Source organism: Pinus tabuliformis, chromosome 4_1 (genome assembly GCF_031772625.1).
Source record: "Pinus tabuliformis cultivar Carrire ecotype Pingquan chromosome 4_1, CPIR1, whole genome shotgun sequence".
NCBI classification, from domain to species: domain Eukaryota; kingdom Viridiplantae; phylum Streptophyta; class Pinopsida; order Pinales; family Pinaceae; genus Pinus; species Pinus tabuliformis.
Genome location: NC_142303.1, coordinates 11,066,514 through 11,089,876, shown reverse-complemented (window position 1 = coordinate 11,089,876; position 23,363 = coordinate 11,066,514). Strand labels below are relative to the sequence as shown.

Below are 23,363 nucleotides of genomic sequence, written 5' to 3'. Positions count from 1 at the left end.
GATCTTGTGCTAACTAGGGTTTGGTTGTGCAGATGGGATGGAGAAGGAAGGAAAGCGTGGGATAGGTTGGGGAGGCTAGGAGAGGTCCCTAGGGATCCTTAGCATCCATCCACAGAGGTTCCTCGCATTCAGATGCTCAGCAACCGAGAGAGTGGCCTCCTACAGGATGGCTGTGGAGGATCCTACAGGATACTCTGTTTTCTACAGGATGTCTACAAATGGCTACAGGATGACCTACCGTGAGTGTTTGGAGTGATGGAGGAGTAATGGAATGGTAGGGGGAGATGTGTAAGGTAGGAATAAGGCTGGTGATGGCTTTAGAAGTGGAAGAATAGGATGGGAAGTGAGTGTAGGGAGGAGGATGGAAGGTAAAGGGCTATGTCAACGAAAGGGCTAGAGAATGGAAGTACGTGAGGAGTGAAAGACTTTGGGAGATAACAGAGCGGAGCAGGGGTCAAAGAGATGTCTGCATGCGTGATCAAGATGGAGGACGAAGTGATGGAACGAGAGAGAGCAGTGTAAGTGAAACAAATGCTTATGACTGTCACTCAACCAAAAATGCATTAACCTAAACTACCTGTGCTTGTAAATTCAATGAGCAGCAATCTAAACGCGAAGGAGAATGTGCATGAAGCTGTGGTAAGGGAGTGTGGTGCAGGTGTGAATCATGTGGAAGCATCTAACATAACGTGACTGTGTTTGCAGCAACCATGGAAGAAAGAAATGCGTATTTTTGGTGGTTAGTCATGGACTTCACTCCAATCCCAGATGAGACGGCAGTGAGCCTTAACAACCTTTTTGTTGGAGCTCCAATCGATTATATCTATCCTCTGCTACACTAAGCAAGTGGAAACAAATTCACCATAAGCAATTCCTATCTAACTCATGAAAAAGACCAACTCAACAACCTGTAATTCGAATTGCATGTGCAAATGAAAAGCTCAAAGTGCTGAAATGAAATGGAAACAACACTACAGCAGAGGGGATCTATGGCTCTTAGGTTGGGCCCTAACCTGAGAGCTATAGTCTCCTTAAGAAAAACTCAGAACTAGATCAGAATCTGCCTTCTTTATTCATAATCTGATATCATGCCAAATTGGCTTACAAAAAGGAACGAAAACTGAGCTGTGCTCCAAAATTACAATAGCAATACGAGAGTTTCAACAACCTATCTAAGGCTAAGGCCTCCATACTTATACAAAAACGATGATCCAACAAGTGTCCTTCATTTTAGGAGCTCGGCTGTCCAACTAGAGTTTAACTGCTGATCCTGTAGGATGGTCATAATTGCTGTTCCTGTAGAGCAGTTTATAACTGCTGTTCCTGTAGAACAGCTGGCTGCTTTTAAGCTCGGAGGGGAGATGGATTAGAGCTCGAAGTTCTTGGTGGGAATCACGAGGGATGTCCCTAGAACCGTGGACAACCTCTCCTAAAACCCGCAGTGCCACCTCGTTGTCTCCTTATCTCCTTTTTGGTTGTCTTTTGCTCCCTTTTAATGCCAAAACCTGGAATCATAATGCATTAGTCACGTAGAGAGAGTGCCTACCCTTCTTCCTACAAACAACATGAATAAACTAAGAAATGCATGCTTAAGCAATAAAAAATGAATGGTTTGAGCAAGTAGAATAGGCCAAAATGAGCCCAAATTGTACCAAAATTGGGGCTCATCATCAGTATGTGGAGGAGTTGACATCATGGATATTGTTGATCTTGGTGGATGGCTACTAGGATGGTATGTTGTCGAGGACGACAACGACTTCAGGTGGAGGAGGATGTAACGACCTGTAGCTCCGGCTTGAAGTGCGACGGTGGAAGTGTGAGCTCTTCCAAGTGTGCGATGACACTTATGCGCACATATGAGGAGGAGAGCTTGTTTATATGGCGTGGGATGTGTATCAACACATATGAAGGCCGACTTGATGGTTTAGGGGCTTTTGCGATGGAGCAAGGGCGTGGGTGAGGTCGGCTGGGCAAGCCATGACCTCCCCTTCAACGCATATATATTGTGTTGCGTTGGCCCTCATTTGACATCAACCAACTCGCTCATACATCTTCGCTAAGGCAAGGAGGCGCAGGTTTCTAGTGCGCAAGTCTAAGAGGAGGAGGCGCAGATTTCACATGTGCCCATTCTTGGGCAAGGCTGCACGGTAAGGCACAGTTGCGGGTGAAGGTGTGGGTAGGAGCGCCCGGCGGTTGGGTGAGGGCGTGCATGGGTGTGTGGCGCCCGACGGTTTTGTGCGACGACTTGGCGCTTGTGTCTTGACAACTCGGGTGAGCGCTCGCCCGGCGTGCAAGTGTGCATGGTGACTTGGTGAAGTGTTGAGATTGTGAACGGAGGTGTGTCTCGGGTAGAGGCGCCCGTGTGTGGCGACTTGGAGGCGCGCCCGAGTTGGGCAAACAACACGATTGTGCGACGAGGTGAACGAAGGGTTGGTGAGTCGTGCGGCGACCGTGCGGAGGCGCCGACGAGCTGGGCAACCGAGTTTGCCGAAGTTGTGAAAATTTGGCTAAGTATAAATTTGGGGTTTCCCAAGGACTTAGTCTGTACTTTCTAAAAGTGAAGATTGTATAATATATTGATTCAGGCAGACTCATATTGCAGGGAGTTGCCCCTCCCTTTATACTGTTGTGCATTTCTCTTGTATAATGTTGTTTATGTGAATGTTATGGGCTTTCACTTGTATAAAGGAACACACATTAATAATACTTGGTTGCGAAACACAAACTAAGCAGGATAAGTGGAATGTTAGGCGTAGTTCACGAACATAAGTATTGGTGAAAAGAAAGTGAACTAACATAAGTATTGGTGAAAAGAAAGTGTTCGGTGGTACCACACCTCGCTATAAGCGGTTGAAAGACTACCGCAGGTGTAGGGGCGTGACAGGTGGGATCAGAGCCACCAAACACTTTCTTTTATATATATATATATATATATATATATATATATATACAGATATATACAGATATATATAGATATATATCTATATATCTATATATATACAAATATATATACATATATATATATTATTGAAATTTAGTTATGATATTCTTCATAAAATTTAAATTGTATATTCTATATATATGTATATATTATTGAAATTTAGTTATGGTATTCTTCATAAAATTTAAATTGTATATTGTTAAAATTACATTTTTAAATGTATAAATAAATTCAACATTTGATTTTTTTTTTATTACATCTTTAATATGAGATCTTAACAAATAATTTTTCAATTTTATTAATTCTTTTAACATTTTGAATAAAAATCTAAAACATATATTTAATAAAAATTCAAAAATATTATTTTCATTATTTACAATCTTCATTATAACAAATACATATTTTCTTGATTTTAATCAACAAATTTCAATAATCAAGAAATATTATTGAAATTTAATTATGATATTATTGATAAAATTTAAATTATATATTTTTAAATTTTTTTTTAGGTATATAAATAAATTCAACATGCAAAACAATTTCTATTACATCTTTAATATGGGATCTTCATAACTAATTTTTCAATTTTATTAATTCTTTTAACAAATAAAAATCTAAAAAACATATTTAATAAAAATTGAAAAATATTATTTTCATTATTTACCATCTTCATTATAGTAAAATACATATTTTCTTGATTTTTATCAACAAATATTATTGAAATTAGTTCTGTGTATTGTTAAAAATAATTTTTAAATGTATAAATAAATTCAATATTTAGAAAAATTTCTATTACATCTTTAATATAAAATCTTGACAACTAATTTTTCAATTTTATTAATTTTTTTAACATTTTAAATAAAAATGTAAAAAATATATTTAATAAAAAATAAAAACTAAAAATAAAATATTTATTGTCCAACTTATTTGCAAAACGCCTCGACAAAGATCTTTCTATATATGATTTACGCCCAAGCTCTTCTTAGAAATATATTTTTAAATTTAAATGTAAAAAAAATTCATTATAATAATATAAAATATTTCACTTTTTAAAATTGCTCAATTATTATTATTACATTAATTTCCTTTATAAAATATTCCATACCTAAATACAACTTTATTTAATTTAAAATATCACCGTCTCACTTCATTAATGAAATATTTATTTATATAATTTCCAACTTTATAAATATAAATATACGTTGTTGTATATTTATTATATAAATATATTTGAATTTGAATGAAAAAAATATCACCATCAAACTTTTGGAACAATAATTACAAATATGTATATACACTAAATACATCATTTGAATGTGAGTGAAAAAGATATCGCCATCGAACTTTCTGAATAATAATTTTGTCTAATTTGAAAATATCGGCATCTCACTTTTATCAATTAATAAGTCCACCTAATTTGAAATATCACCACCAACAACGCACTTCGCTCATCTAACAATTCCGGCACTGAATAAATAATAAATAATGGTAGTGAGAAGAAATCATTAAACACCTTACATTTGAATTGTTCAATAAAAGCTCCTCCTTACTCTCAAGATTATTCTTTGGGGAACGTTACAGCAGCACTGGCATACACAGTGAAAGCGAAACCTATATTTAATCTCCACAATCATTTCGGTTTGTCTCTTTCTCTCCTCACCTCTCACTCCACCTAAATGCCATGTGATGCACTTGCCTTGTTTCTTGTGCCCCAAGTGATTGATAGCTATAACTAAATATAGCAGTACCTAGCTTTTCGGACTCTAAATTTATAAAGAAAATTATATTAAGTAAATAATTAAATTTTAAATATAGCATTACTTAGCTTTTGGGCTTCTAAATTTATAAAGAAAATTATATTAAGTAAATAATTAAATTTTAAATACAGCTGTACCTAGCTTTTGGGACTTTAATTTTAGAAAGAAAATTATATTAAGTAATTAAATTTTAAATATAGCAGTATTCGAGGTTCTAATTTAAAAAAAAAATTATATTAACTAAATAATTATATTATATTATTAAATTTTGGTAAAAAAATAAAATAATTTTTTAATTTCTATATTCACCCTTCTTCTGTGGTCTATAATAAATTTTTAATTATTAATTATATAAAAGTATGACGATGAGAATTTTTGGAACATTGTGCCAGATTGTTGAGGTGTAGAAATTTTACTCAATAAATTAGTGCCTAGCCTTTTAGACTCTAGAAAACAAATTATAGTAAGTAAATAATTAAATTTTAAGTGATGATGATGATGGTGGTTAACGTCCGTTAAGACCAAACATTGGTTTATCGGACCTAAAGAAACAAATTATTTATTTTGATTTAAGATTTTATTCCTATGCTCAAAAAGCTTGGAGAGAAGCCTCCCGAGCTCACTATAATTTTGACATTGTAAAAGGCTAGGAAACTCAGTATTCTAACAAAGATTTTGACACTGAGATCTAATGTGGTTGTACACTGGGCACTCTAAGAGGAAGTGGTTTTCATCCTCGATGTTCCTATTCTCACAAATATGGCAGATCCTTTACATCCATGGTGTTTTACGAACTGCCCAACGACCTGTTTCACTATGGAGCTCATGAGAATTCGTTCTAATCTTTGCTATATTAATTTTCTTCTTTGAGCTAGTTAAAATAGAGAGATACTTTTGATCTTCTAGGGTGGGGTTGATGACCTTCTTTATAATAACTTAATTTTCTTTTAGCTGCTAAATCTTTCTCACACCACATTTTTTCTTTGAACTTAGAAGTAACAATATCTTTAATGTTAGTAATGTTTTGCAATGCATCATTCTCGTTGATCTCCCAATAGTTTAACCAGGCCCTTGTGTCATTCTGTCACCCCCGATTGAGCCTTATGTGGTGCCTTATGTGGTTTTGGTCGGAATTTAAAGCTAGCTTAGGAAGCCTATGATTGTCTATGTTATTGAGTTTGTGCTTGTACAATAGAAACCTAATCATCGCTAGGCTCTCAATAGGGAAAGACTTGCTTCTATAAGGAGAATAGGATAGGGTGTATTACTTTTAATTTTCAGGTTATAATTATAAAACATTTCTAAATTTGCTCGATCTTTCTTCTATTCTTTAGGACTTTAAATTTGGAAATAAAATTATATTAAATAATTAAATTTTAAATATAAAATTTTGCACTCTAAGTTTAGGAAAAAAATTATATTAAGTAAATAATTAAATTTTATTATCAAATTTGGTAAAACAATAAAATTTAAAATAATTTTTTAATTATTAATTACAGGAAAGTAGGCTAATGAGGGTTTTTGGATCGTTATGTGAGATTACAGATGTTTCACTAAATAAAGCACCTTTGGGACTCTAAATTTAGGAAAAAATTATATTAAATAAATAAATTTTAACCATATTTAAAATAAATTTTTAATTATTAATTATATAAAGGTGTTCAACTTTCACTAAATATAGCCATACATAGTGTTTGAGATTCTAAATTTAAAAAAAATTATTTTAAATAAATAATTTAAATTTATCATTAAATATTTAATTAAAAAATATATATATATATATATTTTTTTTTTAATTAGAAAAATATGATGATAAGAATGTTTGAAACATGGTATGAGATTATTGAAGTATCCCATATTTCAGGTACACACCATCTATTTTCAAACATGAACTTAGAATGAGTAAAGTGTTCACTCAGGACACCTCAATAAATTCTAGAAGCTCTCATCATAATTGCTAACTGTAAAAATTTACATACTAAAATATATAAAAATATTCCTTTTTTAAAATCACATTTACATTAAATTATATCACATTAAAAACCCAAAACATCCCACAATTAAACTACATTATTTTATTTTAAATTAAAGAAAGCAAAATTATTTAGCAAAACCAGTTGTACACAATCACTCAACCGCTTTAGTCACATGTGTGGGATAAGTTAACCAGGGGGCGTAGTCAACCCACATGCTTTACCTGTATACGTCTTGCGTGTCGCTTACGAATGTGGAAGAGGATGACGTCAGAAAGCGTATTTAGCCATAAAATGTGAATTATCAACGTTGTTTAATCATTCCTTAAATCTCGATAAGATCGTGGCCAATTAACAAGTGACTGGGCAGTACCCAACCCCACATGCCTTTGCTCCATGACACGTGCGACACAAGTGCAGAGGGATGGATCCTTTGCAAATGAATGCAACGAACAGATAACTCGCTGAAACCGCGTGAGTCGCTGCTATTTTTAATATAAACGTTAAAATCGGGGAAAGACGGGGAGGCGGGCAGGGCAGGGCAGGGCGGCGTCGGAAGATTTGTTCACTTACGGCGGCCGGCCGGCGGCAGCACAGGAAAAATATGATGTGAATGGTAGGTTGCTGCTCTATACAAAGCCCATTCCTCCCTCTTCCCTTTCCTGGCAGTGCGGTTGACAGACCGAGTCACACTAGATTTGGGATTTTTGGGTTTCGAAGAAGCAACACACAATGCCTAAATAAAACCCCTAAGCCTCCTTTCTCCCACATCTTATCGCTTGCGTGTTCTGTTTCTATAAGCGACTTCAACAACTGTTAGTGCTCGGTTGATTTTGCATTCTGATCCTCCCTTTAGATTCGGCAGATTGTGCTTCTTGTTAAATCCCCATCTTGATTCTTGTATTGTAATGTGATTGTCTTATTTTATATATTTTAGCTGTGCCTTTGCCCACAAGTCTCTGGTAGCTGGGTTGTGTTCTTTTGTTTCAAGCAGTTGGGAACAAGCAATGGAGACGTTAAGGGTCGTTTCAGCAGTGGGGATGGTGAACAACACAAGCGGTAGCAGCAGCTGCAGCAATATGGAGGGGAAGGGAAAGTTTTATTATGACTATGATAGTGCTTGTTCTACCCCTTATGTGAGCGCTCCTTCCAGCCCTGGAAGACCTGGAGCTGGTTTTTTCTTCAGTGCACCCACCAGTCCTATGCATCCTCTGGTTTCACGCCGTGCCGAGCAGAATTTTCTGGCCAACACCACCGCTGATGGGATCCCCATGGTGGAAGATGACGAGGCCTCTGTTTCGACTGGCTCGGATTTTGAGTTCAGTGCGCGATTTTCAGAGCTCGAGGGGGCTGATTCCGTGTCGACTGAGCCCACCATGTCTTCGGCCGATGAGCTTTTCTGTAATGGCCAGATTCGGCCATTGAAGCTCTCGACGCATCTGCAGAAGCCACAGTTTTTGGGACCGCTCATAGATTTTGAGGAGGAAGAAGAGGAAAGTAAGGCTGGATCCAGTTTTGCAGTTGCAGAGCCTGTTGGTGAAAGGGGCCGAGACCGTTTGTGTCGGGACAAATCTCACCATCGCAGAACCAGATCACTGTCGCCACTCAGAAGCTCGGCTCAATGGGTAGAAGAAGAGCATTCTAAATTAGAAGACGAAGAAGCAGGGGACGCGGATGAGAAGTCCAAGAACATTGCCTCCTCTTCTTCCTCGTCATCGAGCTCCACAAAGCGAAGAGGTTCAAAGCGCTGGAGTCTGAAAGATCTGCTCCTATACAGAAGCAAAAGCGAGGGCAGAGACCACACCAGAGAGCGACACTGGACTTTATCCTTCGCTAGCCCTGCAAAACAATCCTCAGAGAAACCGAAGATACCCAAACAATCTGAAAAGCCGAAACCTGCAGCAGCCAAGAAGATAAATGCAAGCCCAAGCTCGAATCCCACTAAGGGCCCTGCTAGAAGAGGACCCAATGTCTCTCCCCACGAGCTTCACTATACAGCAAACAGAGCCCAGGCAGAAGAGCTGAGGAGAAAGACATATCTCCCCTACAGACAGGGCCTCCTGGGCTGCCTTGGATTTCCTTCCAGGAGCTATACTACCATGAATGGTTTTGCCAAGAGTCTGCATCCTCTGTCTTCATAAATCCATCCTATAGTTTGTCATATGTTCCTATTCATTTTCAATTTTCCCTTAAATCTATTTTGCAATGACTGCAAAACTAATGATAGTGGGTACCTCACCAAATGCTCCTGTTTGGTCTTTTGGATTTGGTTCTGTATTGCATATATCAAGCAAAAATTTGCTTGTGTGAAAAAATTGTTGTGTAAACTTGATACAAGTATGAAGTACATATGGAAAAAGGGGAACGCCTATGAGGCACAATATTACTATTTTGTTGTATAAAGTTTAAGATCTCTATTAAGCGTTTCTGCGGTTTCACCAGTGTTGATCTTGTGGTGTTAGCTTTTGTGCACTTTATACTGTGGTCACTAATATGCAATTAGTCGGACAAAAATATCTGCACTCAGAAAATTTCTAATGGACCTGATGGGTATGGCTTTGTTGAATCTAGTTCATCTGGTTCATATGCCAGGGCTTATCATAAAATATAACTTTCCAAGCACTGCAACGTCCCAAATGAGTATGTAGGCCAATGATTTTGATTTGAAGTATTATTTCCACCGATATTTGATTTGTTTCATTTGCTGCTGAGTACTCTGCTCAAATCTCTGCATGAAAAACAAGTTGGGATATTGCAGGCTTGGAGTTTGAACTTTTAGCTCTGCCCAGAGATCTGTAATTTCCAATGCCAGTTGTTATTTGTTTACTGGAGAGTCCTAATGAAAATTTCTTTTATAATGAGAGCTTTGTTTAATAGAACTTTATTCTGTAAAAGTGCACAAGGTATGTCTGTTAGTTATAATTGGTTTCATGGCCTGTAGTTTGCATTTTGGGTCGTACCTTGCAAGATTTTCAGGCCTTGTCAGGGTTGCAGCAGCAAAGCTAGACCTCTATACTAAGTATATAGGTCTGCTTTGTGCAGATTTCCTTAAGTTGAGGTATTTGCAGACTTCTGTAAGTTTGTACAGAGCCTTCTTTATGGTAGGTCTGCGCATGCCTCTAAAGTTAGGGAGTTCAGGTAGTTGTGGTCCTCTGAATCATGGAGAACGTGGGTACTTAAAATACACAAAATTACAAATGGGGAATGGTGGATTGCCCAATCTAACACCAAAATCGTTCCAGAAGTCCTTGAAAATTCATCAAAGAGGGTTTGATTTTTGCCTGCCAGTTACATTATTGGCGTGGTTGCAAGGTCTGAGTTGAGTGATTGTTGTGCCGACTTAAATTTCAACAACTTGGGCCTTACTGTTGGTAGATTTTCAGCAGCAGTACCTAGATCGGTGGGAATTGTGACCTTAGCAGGAGCAGCGAAGGTTACGCTGTGGTCCACTGGTAATGCATAGATTCATTTCAAACTTGCATTAATTCTTGGGATTTTTATGATGAGTAGTGAAGGTACACTCGTCCATTATTAGGGGTTCTATGAGATTAGTAAAGTTACAGTACACTGGTCGACTATACGGGATTTTATCATCATGAGTAGTGAAGGTACACTGGTCCTGCGTTTCTTTCTCCGAGTTTTACTTCAAACTTGGATTAATTATGGGATTTTATCACGAGTAAGGAAGGGTACAGTGGTCCACTGGTCCTGCATAGCTTTATTTCAAATTCGACCATACACGGACTTATGAATTTATGTGGTCTATCCAAAGTGATCTCTTTCAGTTCACTGCAATGAGTGGCCCAGGACTTATGAATTTATGTGCTCTGTCCAAAGTAATCTCTGCAATGAGTGGCCCATTTGTAAATGACTAGATTTTCCGAGTCTAATCTTATGCAATCCTTGGAAGCATTTCATCCAACCAAGGTTCGTGGAATTTTATGAAGACTTTGCCATGTATTTTCCGACCCGATTGTAAGATGAATCATTACTCTTTCATTATAGAGTTGTGCTGATTGATATCAAGTATCTCTAAATTTAAATCTCATAGATAATTCATCAATGGAAAAATACAACATTACATCAGTCGATAAAAAAGACAACCATTAAGAATTTACAGCAATTAGTAGGGAAACATGAATCAGTCCATTAAATATGTATTATCTTCAATATGAGACTTTTGAATTGTGTTTTTATGAAGATGTTTAAATAGTTATAAATTTAAATATTTCCTTGATAATTAGTGAACATATTATTCCCATTTTACTATTAAGTAAATAAATAAAGATAATTGAAATTTTCCTTTTAAATGTATTGATAAAAAGGTGAAATGATATGATGAATAATTGAATAATGAGATGATTATAGATTCAATGTGAACACATTCCCAATGTTGGTTTTAACATTCAATTACAAAGCAAGAGGCCTGAATCATTTAGTTCAGAAATTTCCTAGAGAGAAATTATGTTAAATAAATATTATAGTTTTATTGTATAATTATGTTAAATAAATATTATAGTTTTATTGTATAATTGATTTTTATATAAATTTAGGTGATAATAACCACTATGTTATAATTGGATTATTTAATTCAGGATTATTTAATTCAACCATCTTTATAAATATCTCTTTGATATCTTTATGAATTTTTCAAGAGATATTTATTCTTGACTTTTTTTTTTTTTCATTTTTTTTTTTCCATTTTTACTAAATTATATTAAATAAGCATTGGTAAGTGTAGTTTAAGTTTACAATTTGCCCCTTTATGTAACTTCAAGTGACCATAACAACTATGTCATAATTGGATAATTAATTCAACCATCTCCACCATATCTTCATAACTCTTTCAAGAGATATTTATCTCTATCTTCTCTCATTCTTACATAGAATTATAGAATTAATTTACATCATTACAAATCTATCATATTAATTTATTAAACATCACAACAAAAGTTAATCTTTCATACATCCCCTTAATATGTGCTTGTGAACAGGGTTCTCTTTATCTTATATTGGTCCCATCTTTATCCTCGTATTGTAAGCTCTTTTCCTTCAATGTCATTTGGCTTGTGTGTAACCACATCTTGGATTTTCTCTTGATTACCTTCAATTACTACACCTATGGGTTTTATGGGTGACCCTCAACCATCACACCTCTAGGTTTTTATGGTTTACACCCAATTGTCACATCTCTATGCTTTTGTGGATGACTCTCAACCTTTACATCCAAAGGTTTTACATCATCATCCATTTAACCATCACAATCTTTAGGTAGTTTATGTTTACCACAAATATTGCATCAATAGGTTTTCAATGACCATGAACCATAAACATCAACGAGTTTAGAGTACTATGAACAATCCTTTGTCATGACAAGTGGTTTTGACTTACCACAATCCTTGTAGTACAAAATGGTTTTTAGAGTGCCACAAACTTTTAAATGGGAGTTCTTGCCTTTTAGGTTTACATCAATGTCCTTTGACTTAGCTACATAAAATTTCAAAATATGAGGTTGATCCTTCAAACACTCAATTAAGACCATATCTTTTCCATGTGAAAAGGATTGTTAAACACTCAACTAAGTCCATTTCTTTTTCATGTGAAAAGGATTGTTAAACACTCAACTAAGTCCATTTCTTTTTCATGTGAAAAGGATTGTTAATTTTTTTAAGCACACGTTTCATGGATTCATCACATTTGCATCTCAAATTGAATTCTTACCTTGCTTTTTGTCTTTCTTTGTTGTTGTCTATTTCTTCATCTTCCTTTATTTTTATTTTTATTGTAATATCATCTTTCTATTTCACTACACTATTATATTTTCTTGCTTTTATTAAGTCCAGAGGTCCACATGTCATCTTCCTATTTCTTTCATCTTCTTTATTCCTATTGTATATGCTTTCTTTGTCATCTCTTTCTTCATAAAATTTGCCTCTTCTCATCTTCATCTACTTTTGTCATCTTCTTGCATATTTTATCCTTTTAATCTTTGTTGTCCTTACATAAATCATTTTTGGTAGGAGGGAAGTCTTCATCCAACAAGAAGACACAAATGACACCAATTGGAAAACTTAATTGATGTAGTAGTGCTGTGATTTTAAATATCTTAAATATTAATTTGTTTTCTAATTTTACCTTCACCCTTTTTTTTTCATCTAATTTTTCTGTGAATTCGTTTTGGTATTTCCTCAAAATATCAAAATATCAAGATATAACTACCATGTAGCCATTCTTTTTACTGAGTTCATTGTAGGCCGTCTCAATTTGCCACAAGGAAAACCAAATATATTAATTGCCTACGGACGAGAAAGTCTAACCAAAATATAACCAACCACTGTATATAAAAAAGCCTATCAACAACTGAACTTCAAGTATAAGTGCTACTATAATACATAAATAGAAAATCAAGAGTCTGAGGAAGTCATTGGAGTAGGATCCTTGGCACTGGACCGTGGAGGAGCTGGGGGTTTTTCATCACATTGGAGATGGCTCTCCAAATGGGTCTATCTTAGCATCTAGGCTCTCCAGGGACAAACTCTAGTAACATTGGGCGCACATGATATCATTCAAAGTAGAGATAATGTCATTCCACTCATGTTTCTCCTTCAAGATCATGTCCAAGAGGGTTTTCATTTGTCATTATAGGGTAATGGAGTTAAAGCATTGTTTCCATCTTCCCCTGGTGTGACCAAGGTTAGTAACCCAGTGCGCTACTTCATCAAGGATTTCAGAATCTTAGAAAGCTTGATGGTCCTCATTAGAGAGGAACCCAAGATTGCGAATCTCATCACCAATGTTAGACATGATATCTAAATGGTAGATGGTCACAATCTCATGTGCTTGGGTTTGGGCGCGAGTTCTACCTTGGGGGCCACACCACCTCCCCCTTGGTCACTGCACGTGTCGCCGAGGCATGATGCACGAGAGATGGCAACACCGATTATAAGGGTCAAGACTCAACACACTAAAGGAGGAGTTACAAAGATAGGGAATGCTAGGATAAACACTGAAACGAGGATTGAAGGGAAGCCAAAACATAAAATACCGGCGCAGAGCGTAAGAATAGAGAATTGTGCGGGTAGATAGAAAGCCTCAGGCAGGGTAAGGCTTCAAGTTGTTGCCAACACATTGCAGGCCATAAAGCCAAATACCAACAAATACAATACACCAACATGCACTGAAACCCATAAATTCAAGGCCAAAAGAGATTTGAATAGAGCCAAGATACTAAGGAAATACCCCAATGGAAGCGTCTAACATTGTCCAAACCTTTTAATCCTGCAACGTTGATCCAGAATGGATCACTATATGTTTGTCATCCATCTTGATGCATTTAGAGTGGAAAAAGTGGAGGAATTAGCTCATGGGACCATTTTTACCGACGAGACTTTGTTTGGCGAAACGAAGTGTAAAACCTTCCGGGAGAATTTTGAGGCATCAAATGACATTCTTTGGGGTAAAACTTCACTATTCTACCTAGAGATCTTTCCAACGGCGTAAGGAGCGCGTCAATCGAAGTCCATTTGCAAAAGTTATGCTACTTAGAGGTTGACCTTCTTGTTTTCACATTTATAATTCGAGAAGATGCTGCGTCAGTGCCCATTATTCATGGAAAATGGGCTAGCCACATGTTTGTGATATAAAAAACTCTAGAAGAGTCTATATTGTAACTCTAGTTGAGAGTTGATGTAATTAAACTTAACCATTAGTAGGCTATTACACTGTGTTATCACTGGGCCACTACGAGGAAGAGACATCCCATTCTTTTGAGAGCATTTTGTTCTATAGTTGAGCAATGATAGCGAGGAGAGGTAGGAGGTAGAGCACACACAGAGGATCTGTGCATTGTAGAAGCCCAAAGACCACAAACATTGCTTCTTTGTACTTGCAACGTTATTTTCCAAACAGAGAAAGAGAGCGAAGCAACCTCACATTCCAACTGGGTTTTCTCCCGAAAGGGTTTCCAAGAGCATATCTTGTGTTTTATGTGTGTGTGAGAGCTTATTTTGTCATTCTATACTTCTCTGCGTAATTTTCATTCACATGCGTGAACTAATTACAGTGAAATTTACACATCTAGAAGTTTAATAAAATTGTAATAGTGTAAAAATTCAGAGTTTTAATATATTGTTATCAGATCTGTTGTGACAAGCTGTCTAATGGAGTATCCACGACAGTGTACGTATCAAGGACCGAAGAAGACGAGGCCACTGCGATAGTACAAAACACTAGCTCTGGAGGAAACCAAAACGTCCAAGGAGAAGTCTCGTCAACACAACAAGAATTGCCCATTAATTTGCCATCACTCTCTCTTTGTGAGCACCAAGCCATCAAGAAGCCGTAAACCAATCCAAGGCATAAACATTACCAAACCACCACAACACCATTGTTTAGCACAAATAAGCATGCTTCAAGAAAAAACAAAAAGGAAGTCGTAGAGATTAAATCTAATTTGCCATGCATAGGCCCCTCAACATCGAAAGACCCCAAAAGAAATCCCACTTATGGCAAGGGAGGAACCGTATTACAACAAAAAAGTTGCAGAGTGAAAGCTCTACAAATGGAGCTAAGACCACACTGAAGATTTGCCATGTTCATAAATTAAGGAAGGAATATTTGCACACTTGTGCGTGGGGAGGGGGGAGCGCGAGTTGGCCACACCAACCCCCTCTTAAATGTTTTCTGAGGTGGTGAGGTAGCGAGTTCACCCTCCAATCCCCTACATACTCTCGATAATCACTCCAATCGAAGTAATTTTACTTTTACTTTATTTGATCTCATTTTCAATTAAACTTCAGTGTCTATATAATGACCTAATATAAGTTACTAGGGTGTTGGGTAACACCCATCTTGTCTTTTTTCACACAACAATAACATTTATCATACATTTCAAGCTTTGACTCAATTTTTATAAATAATTTAGATTTCTTTAATTAATCATATTTAAATTAAAAAATATTAATCTTTACAAAATAATTTAGTAAAATTAAATTCTCATCTTCATTGTGCGTTAATTTTAATTTTTAATTGATTTAAATGACTTTTTATAACATTATGAACATGGAGCAAAAAAGGAAAAAAAAAAAAAAAAACTCTTAAGGTCTTACTTTCACGACTTATCCTCTTAACCAATCTCCGTAAATTATTCATTTATGGAGCACTCAAACATCAATTTTGCTTTTCACATTTCAAATATAGAAATGCCTTAATGCCACGTTGCAACTTGTTATGGTAGATTGCATTTACTGTATGCAACGGTTACACCTTTTGCATACGTTACGTTATTCACTTGGCGTGTGACTCCTTAACTTAAAGTTATCTTTTGTTCCACGTGTGATTTCTCTATGCGAATGTGTCATTACCCATCTCTGAACTAGATGGTAAGAGATATACATCATCTCAATTCATTGATTCTGATGCCAAATATTTATTTAATAATAATGTTTTTATTTAAATAATGTTTTTTTTTCACAATTAAGATAAGAATGGAGATCAAAATATCAATCGTGATGTGGCTAACTCATTAACATTATTGTGTTTAACTTAAATTTGATCAATTTTTTATCATCAATTTTATATTAACCATCTGAATTTATAATGTCTTCAAATTTTCATCAATAAATCCTAAGTTCACATATTGAATTGATTTGAATTAATTTGGATTATGAATGTTGCTACCTTTGTCACATCTTAACTCATATTGGTTCTGGTTGAATTTCTTTTCTTAGGGAGGTTTCACAATCATTTTGGAAATATAATTTCCATGTTATTCAAATTTACATTTATTGTTACTTCTATCATGACTTTGTGCTTTTGCTTGTAATTTATTTTTTGGAAGAGTTTTTTTTCATCAATCCACCACATGATTCCATCTTATGGTTACTTAAAAAATTACCTTCCATATATTTCATTGTATATGTATCACTTGTTGGTCATGTGTATTACATGTAACATTACTCATTTGCATATGATTACTTGTTTTACAAGTTATATTAACATTTTCTATGAGGTCATTTGTTGTATCAACTTTGTTTCAATTTGTTGTTTTTTTATTATTAATTTTAATTGAAGTCCGCATTAAAAATATTGTTACTTTTAAGTTCAAAGAAAAAATGTGGTGTGAGAAATATTTAGCAACTAAAAGAAAATTAAGATATTATAAGGAGGTCATCAACCCCACCCTAGAAGATCAAAAGTATCTCTCTGTTTTAACTAGCTCAAAGAAGAAAATTAATATAGCCAAGATTAGAACGAACTCTCATGAGCTCCATAGTGAAAAGGGTCGTTGAGCAGTTCCTAAAACACCATGGATGGAAAGGTTCCGCCATTTCTGTGAGAATACGAACATCGAGGATGAAAATCACTTCCTCCTAGAGTGCCCTGCGTACAACCACATTAGATCTCAGTTTCAAAATCTTTGTTGCAATACTGACCTTCCTAGCCTTTTACGTTGTCAAAATTACAGTGAGCTTGGGAGGCTTCTCTCCAAGCTTTTTGAACATAGGAATAAAATCTTAAATAAAACTAAATAATTTGTTTCTTTAGGTCCGATAGACCAAGGTTTGGTCTCAGTGGACCTTAACCACCATCATCATCATCGTCATCAAAGTTATTGACTTTACTAAAACCCTCAGGAGTTTTCATTTTTTTAGAGACTACATTAGATCATTGTTTTTATTCTAGTTTCAAAAAGCAATGCTATTAGTGACACCTTTCTTTTTGGGACTAAAAATACCACATTTTGCAACTATAACATTAATATTTTCATAATATTACCAACAAAAAATTTAAAATCAAATTCGAAATAAAAAAGTGACATTCGCAGTAGTACCATACTATTTTTCCAAATTTTTATTATTTCGAAAAAGTACATTTAAACCATTATTACTATTTCAACGAAAATATTAAAATCAATCCCTAATTTGAAACGTGATGTTTCTAGTAACAATATCTTTTAGAGTAAATTAATTTTCTTAAATTCAAGATGTTTAAATCACCTTTCAAATAAAGAAGAGGTATCATTAGTTGTATATATAATTTAATACTATCATTTAAAATTATAATTGAAAAAATAAAAAATTAATAACTTGAAAATTTAAATAAAAATAATAAAAAAAAGGAAAAAACAAAGAGGAAAAGAATATATATATATATGTGGGGAAATAAGGGAAAATAAACCATTTCAAGCAAAATTTAAAATTAAATTAAATAACAATAGCAACACTAAATTGAAAAATAAAATCAACTTTTAGAGAATAAAATTCTTAATAATACTCTTTCATAAATGAAATTAATTAAAAAAATGTTTTAAAAAAATATAATAAAATAATTTAAAGACAACGTATTAAAAAAATTAAATACATTTAAAAAATTCAACAGATAAAATGATAAATTAAAATAAAAAATACATGTTTATTAAAGCATTTGGATCTAATGGTAAGAAGTGAGGAGTTTTAAGATATTGGGAAATGTTTAATTCTAGTAAAAGTTGTTTACCATTAAATTGAGGAGTTTTAAGCTATTGGGAAATGTTTAATTCTAGTAAAAGTTGTTTACCATTAAATTTATGGGAACATCTCAATGTAGTCATCAAGAGTTGTTTTCCATAAAATTTATATGGACGCCTTAGTTTTATTTATTTAAATTGGTTTTATTTTATTATTGTTTTTTATTTCTTCTATTTTTATTTTAGATTTATTTTAATATATTTTTTTCAAAGAAACAGTTAGGAGATTTCTATTAAAATAAAATTCTAGTTTTCAGTCCAAAACCCTTACATGGTTTGTCTAACTCTACCATAATTCTACTTCTAAATGTCTAATACACATGAAACCTATGCTTATGACATTTTTTGCCTCAAAATCCTTACATGGTTTGTCTAACTCTACCATAATTCTACTTTCAAATGTCTAATACATATGAAGCCTATGCTTATGACATTTTTTTGCCTAAATTATGAATAGATGCCTATTATATACTTAGTAGTAAACTCCTAGATACAAGTGATACTTACATAACATCAAAAGCTAAAACCTTACCAGCCAGACACTTCTTCAAAATTGGAGCTCATTGATGCATTTTTTTGCTTTGGATCTTGAACTCTCTTCATTTTTTCCTTTCCGTGTCTTCATTGGCTTCAAACTATACTAGTGCTAGCTACAATCCTGAGACTAATAGGTTCTCCATCTCCATCAATTTGCAATGAATGACTTCCATCTCAGTCCCGAATTCACACTACAAATGGTAAATTTTGATCTGCATAAATTCAAGTTTGGAATTAGTTAACAACTAAATGGATTTTTGAGCTTTTTCTTCAGCCTTGTTTCACTGCTTGAAATTCAACATGCCTTCCATAGCCTCTAGAACCCTGCATATGATTTCATTGACATTGGCATTTCCAATGCCACGAGGAGAAGAGCCCACATTCTCTATGGTGAACTTGTACAACGTCAACACTTTCTTATGAAGTTGTCTTTAGTGTGACTTTTTGGAGTTTCCGGTGCCAGAATCCAGCGTTTAAATTTGTGGTGAAATCTTGGTTTGTGTTATTTAGACTAGTTTTTTGAATGTATATATGGATTCAACACCTTGAAAAACCCTTAGGGCACTACTATTGTGCACGGGTTACCCATCAAACTTGTGATGTCAATGAATTCCTTCTAGATTTTAGAAAAATTAGACTGGAAAAATTCACCGGAAAAGCTTCCAAAAAGTCACACTAAAGACAACTCGCTTTCTTACAGATGTTGGCTTTGATTATGACTTGCTTCTCTAGAACATATCATTGCTTGGTTTGAGGCCTTGAGGGCGAAATATAAATTTCTCCAACAAATATAGCCTTGGATGGTCGTATTACAAAGACTGTAATTCCCATTATGACCACTGATCTCCTTTCTTATCACAATTGAATGCAAGGCTAGTTCATCCAGGTTAATTCAGGTTCAAAATTCTTGCTGGAGATACAAATTGATATGAAGGTCGTAAGAAAATAGCCCCAATGTGAGGCAAATTGAGTGCATACACCTTAGCTGATTAATAATTCAAAGCCCAATGCAATGTAATGAAAACACAAGGCAATTAAAGGCAAAATTCACATGTCATATGTGGATGAAAGCTTGACAAGGGTATTGCAGGGGTGGTGACCAAGGCCATGCAATAAATGAAAGTTGCCATACCATATGGGCCATCGCCTCTATGGCCTTTATGCTCCAAAAATATGCTTTCTCCTCAAACTCCTTGTATATCCACATATTTGATTTCTCATTAATGTAATTAACTGATCCCTTTTGCTTTTAAGAAGAATCATGACAATGTGGAATTTAATAAACACCTATTATTCGATTCTATAATCCCTTGGTTTAATCTTGATCTTTTATTAGCTAGTACATTCACCGTTGAATTTAAATTTCTTAGAATGTGATAAAGTTAAACTAGTTCAAACTGTTGAAGTTTTAGGAGAATTGGTGGGAGAGGGGCTGCAATCGTGTCGACATTTAGCCTCCCAAACTTGCCAAATTACTATTAATGAATCCTCAAATATCATTATTTTATGGATCTTCTTTTCCATGGCTAGTTCTAAACCTTTCCAAAGAGCAAGGAACTTTGATTGATTGTTGGTTGCTACTCCCAATCCCCAAGCATATTATAACTCGATTTTTTCATTAGGGCAAAGGAACACCCCTCTTGTTCTTGCCACCCCTAGGATTGTTTTTAATATTTTTGTTAATATTTTTTTATTTAAATTATTAATATTTTGTTTTTTATATCTATCTAGCGATTTATATATAGACACTTTTCCATGATAAATATTTTCATATGAGGAATGTACACGTTTCAATTCTCAAGGCACTGTGTAGACATTAAGCCTTGAAACCATTAAAAATGATACTCAATATGAGCTCAACATGTCACATGCAAGATTTGAACCTGGGTAGGGAGGATAACAACTTTTCTTCCAAGCACATAATCAACCCCAATTGACTATATATAAACGTATCACATTTTCCTTTTTAATTTTAAAATGGTTTTATATTTATTTTTATTCATTTTTTTATTCCTTTTTCAAGTTGGACTGTTTAAAATGGGAAAAATAAATTTCCCTTAACCACATTTTTAATAATAATTGATATGTTTTTTATTTTAAAAATATTATATTTTTAATCTAAAAACATCTATATATTCACTTTATGGACAAAATGTTGAGTATAGTCAGTCATCTAGCTGTTGGGTGACTGCTACAAGGGAAATCAATCACCCCACAACATCAAGTTTCATCAAAATGTTATTTGGACAATCAAACCATTTAAAAAAAATAGGGTCCCAAGACAATTCTATACATTCAACGATTAGCCTATAACTATTGTTCTTTGTTGATAAGTAGAATATAAAAGAAAAATATACTCAAACCAAGGTGCCAAGTAGGAAATAGGTGGACATATAATTTTGTATTAGTCTTTTTAGCATGTTCCTTATATTCAAGATACTCCCTCTTTGGCCTAGGAGGCTAACCTACCTCCTCTAGTATAATATGATTAGTTGGACTACCCCTAGCTTACTCTTCCTGATGTTGCTCTATGCCTTCCCCTCTGGGTGATGCCATTAAAAAGCCAATTCCATAAACTCACTAACACATTAGTTGAAACTTCCCTTCAAAGATCCTAAGTGTGTGTAGGATATCCCCATGGATAGTTTGGGTTTGCTTTCTAGTGCTTGGGCTACTCTAGTTGTTGTTATCTAGTAAACCTTAATAATTTTGTAAAATTTTGTCTTTCATGTCCTATAATCCACTAGGTTCAATACATAGCATTTGACTTCACCTACAATTTGGTCCTTTGAAAAAGTACTACATGTTTCGACGACTTCTTTCTCGACACCCTCCATTAGCTTTTGTGCCTCTACTGATGCTTGAATATGATACCTTTACTTTGCTACCTTAGTGCCTCCTTATTTTGAATAAAGTTACCAACTTAACAAGAACTTGAACGAGTTCTTGATTTTTTGGAGGTTGCATTTACTACTAATTTTTACATTTGTTTTGAAAAATGGTGATGTAACATCACCTTTTTTTTTTTTTTTTTTCATTTCGGGGTTAAAATTCTAACATTTCAACCATGACATTAAAAACCAAATACAATAATTACAAAAAACATGAAAAAACAAGTTGAAATGAAAAAATGGTGATGCAACATCACCCTTTTTAGGGTTAAAATTTAAACACTTTTCCATCATGGCATTGAAGACCAAATATCATGATTACGAAAGACATGGAAAAACAAGCTGAAATGCAAAAGTGGTGATGCAATATCACCCTTTTTTTAAGGGTTAAAATTTAAACATTTTTCAACCATGGCATTAAAGAAAAAAATATCATGACTATGAAAATCCCTAAAAATCAACACTTAAAGTTTGTTTATCAAGTATTTTTAGCTTTCTCTAATTTTTATTTTATTTTTAGGGTTAAAATTACCAATTAATTAACATTATGGCTTTGACCCTTGGTACCATAAAAAATAAAAACCATAAAGTCAACTATAAATCTAAAAGTAACATTACATAATTTTTGTTTAATTATTAATTGATTAATTTTTAAATAATTTATATTACAAAAACGGAGAAAGAAATTGTATTTTTTTTTGTTGTTGGAAAAATCAACTTAAAATAAATAAAAAATAAAAATCATTTTTTTATTTAAAAAAAACTAAAAAGCAATTTTATTTATTTATTTATTTTTTAAATTAAAGGAAAAACATTTTTTTTAGTATATAGAAAGAGGAAAAAATCGCCTTATGTACTAGTCATCAGAGTGCCCCACAGGGTAATTCCTCCTTGAGGGCATCCAAAAATTCTTCTCGAGTAGGTTCTATCCTAAATGACATAGATTTGTCCATTGTGTATACCTCCAAGTAACCTTCCCACCAATCTTTGACCAATGGAAGGGATTTGAGGAGTGCCAAACTAATTTTCTCACTACCAAAATTTTGTTGGATAAAGTAATAATCCTTGAGCATGTTCAACCATTTTGTTATGAAACTAGCTCACAAAAAGATAGAAAAGATAGTTGAACGCCTTAGAATTCAACCTCTTCGAGGGGGCAACCTCCTTTACATTACACAAATGAACAATTCTTGGATGATACAAATGACAAGATCTCCTTTCTATATATAGGAGTCTAAGGGGTCATAATATAATTAGAGCCAACATAACAATAATAATGTAAGGGCACAATAATAACAATAGTGGGCTTCTATGGGGCACAATAATAACAATATGGGGACTACATGGGTACAACAATATAATAAGGGTGTTGGACTAATAACAATAAGGGGTTACACTAGTAGTATAGGGGCCTAACATGCCCCTCTCCTTCAAAAAGTGTTGTCCTCAATGCTTGAGTAGTTCTTGATGCTTCTGTATAAAATTCTTGTCCTCCCATGTGGAATCTTCAGTGGGTAAGTTCTTCCACTTGATGAGATACTCTGAAATTGATCGATTTCATAGCTGTCGGGTTCTTGTTTCTGTGACTGCTCCAGGTTCCAATATGATTTTTCCTTCCTCTTCAAGTTCTGGCAATATTGTTTGAATTGAGATATTCTACAACTTTTGAATGAGTGGCCACACTTTTTTGTCCTTCTTCCATTCATCCCTTCCTTCATTTATCCAATCTGGTTGGATAATAGAAATAACACAAAACAA

At 34.3% G+C, this 23,363-nt stretch overlaps 1 protein-coding gene across 1 annotated transcript; it reads left to right on the top strand.

Annotated features, from left to right (window-relative positions):
* The first annotated feature begins 7,175 nt into the window (after positions 1 to 7,175).
* Positions 7,176 to 9,112, top strand: LOC149173976 (uncharacterized). Its single transcript, XM_089419131.1, has one exon. The coding sequence runs from the start codon at positions 7,679 to 7,681 to the stop codon at positions 8,810 to 8,812; it is 1,134 nt and encodes a 377-aa protein (XP_089275257.1). The 5' UTR covers positions 7,176 to 7,678; the 3' UTR covers positions 8,813 to 9,112.
* The last annotated feature ends 14,251 nt before the right edge of the window (positions 9,113 to 23,363 follow it).

Coding starts and splice junctions, on each gene's coding strand:
- LOC149173976 (XM_089419131.1), top strand. CDS start 7,679: ATGGAGACGTTAAGGGTCGTTTCAGCAGTGGGGATGGTGAACAACACA.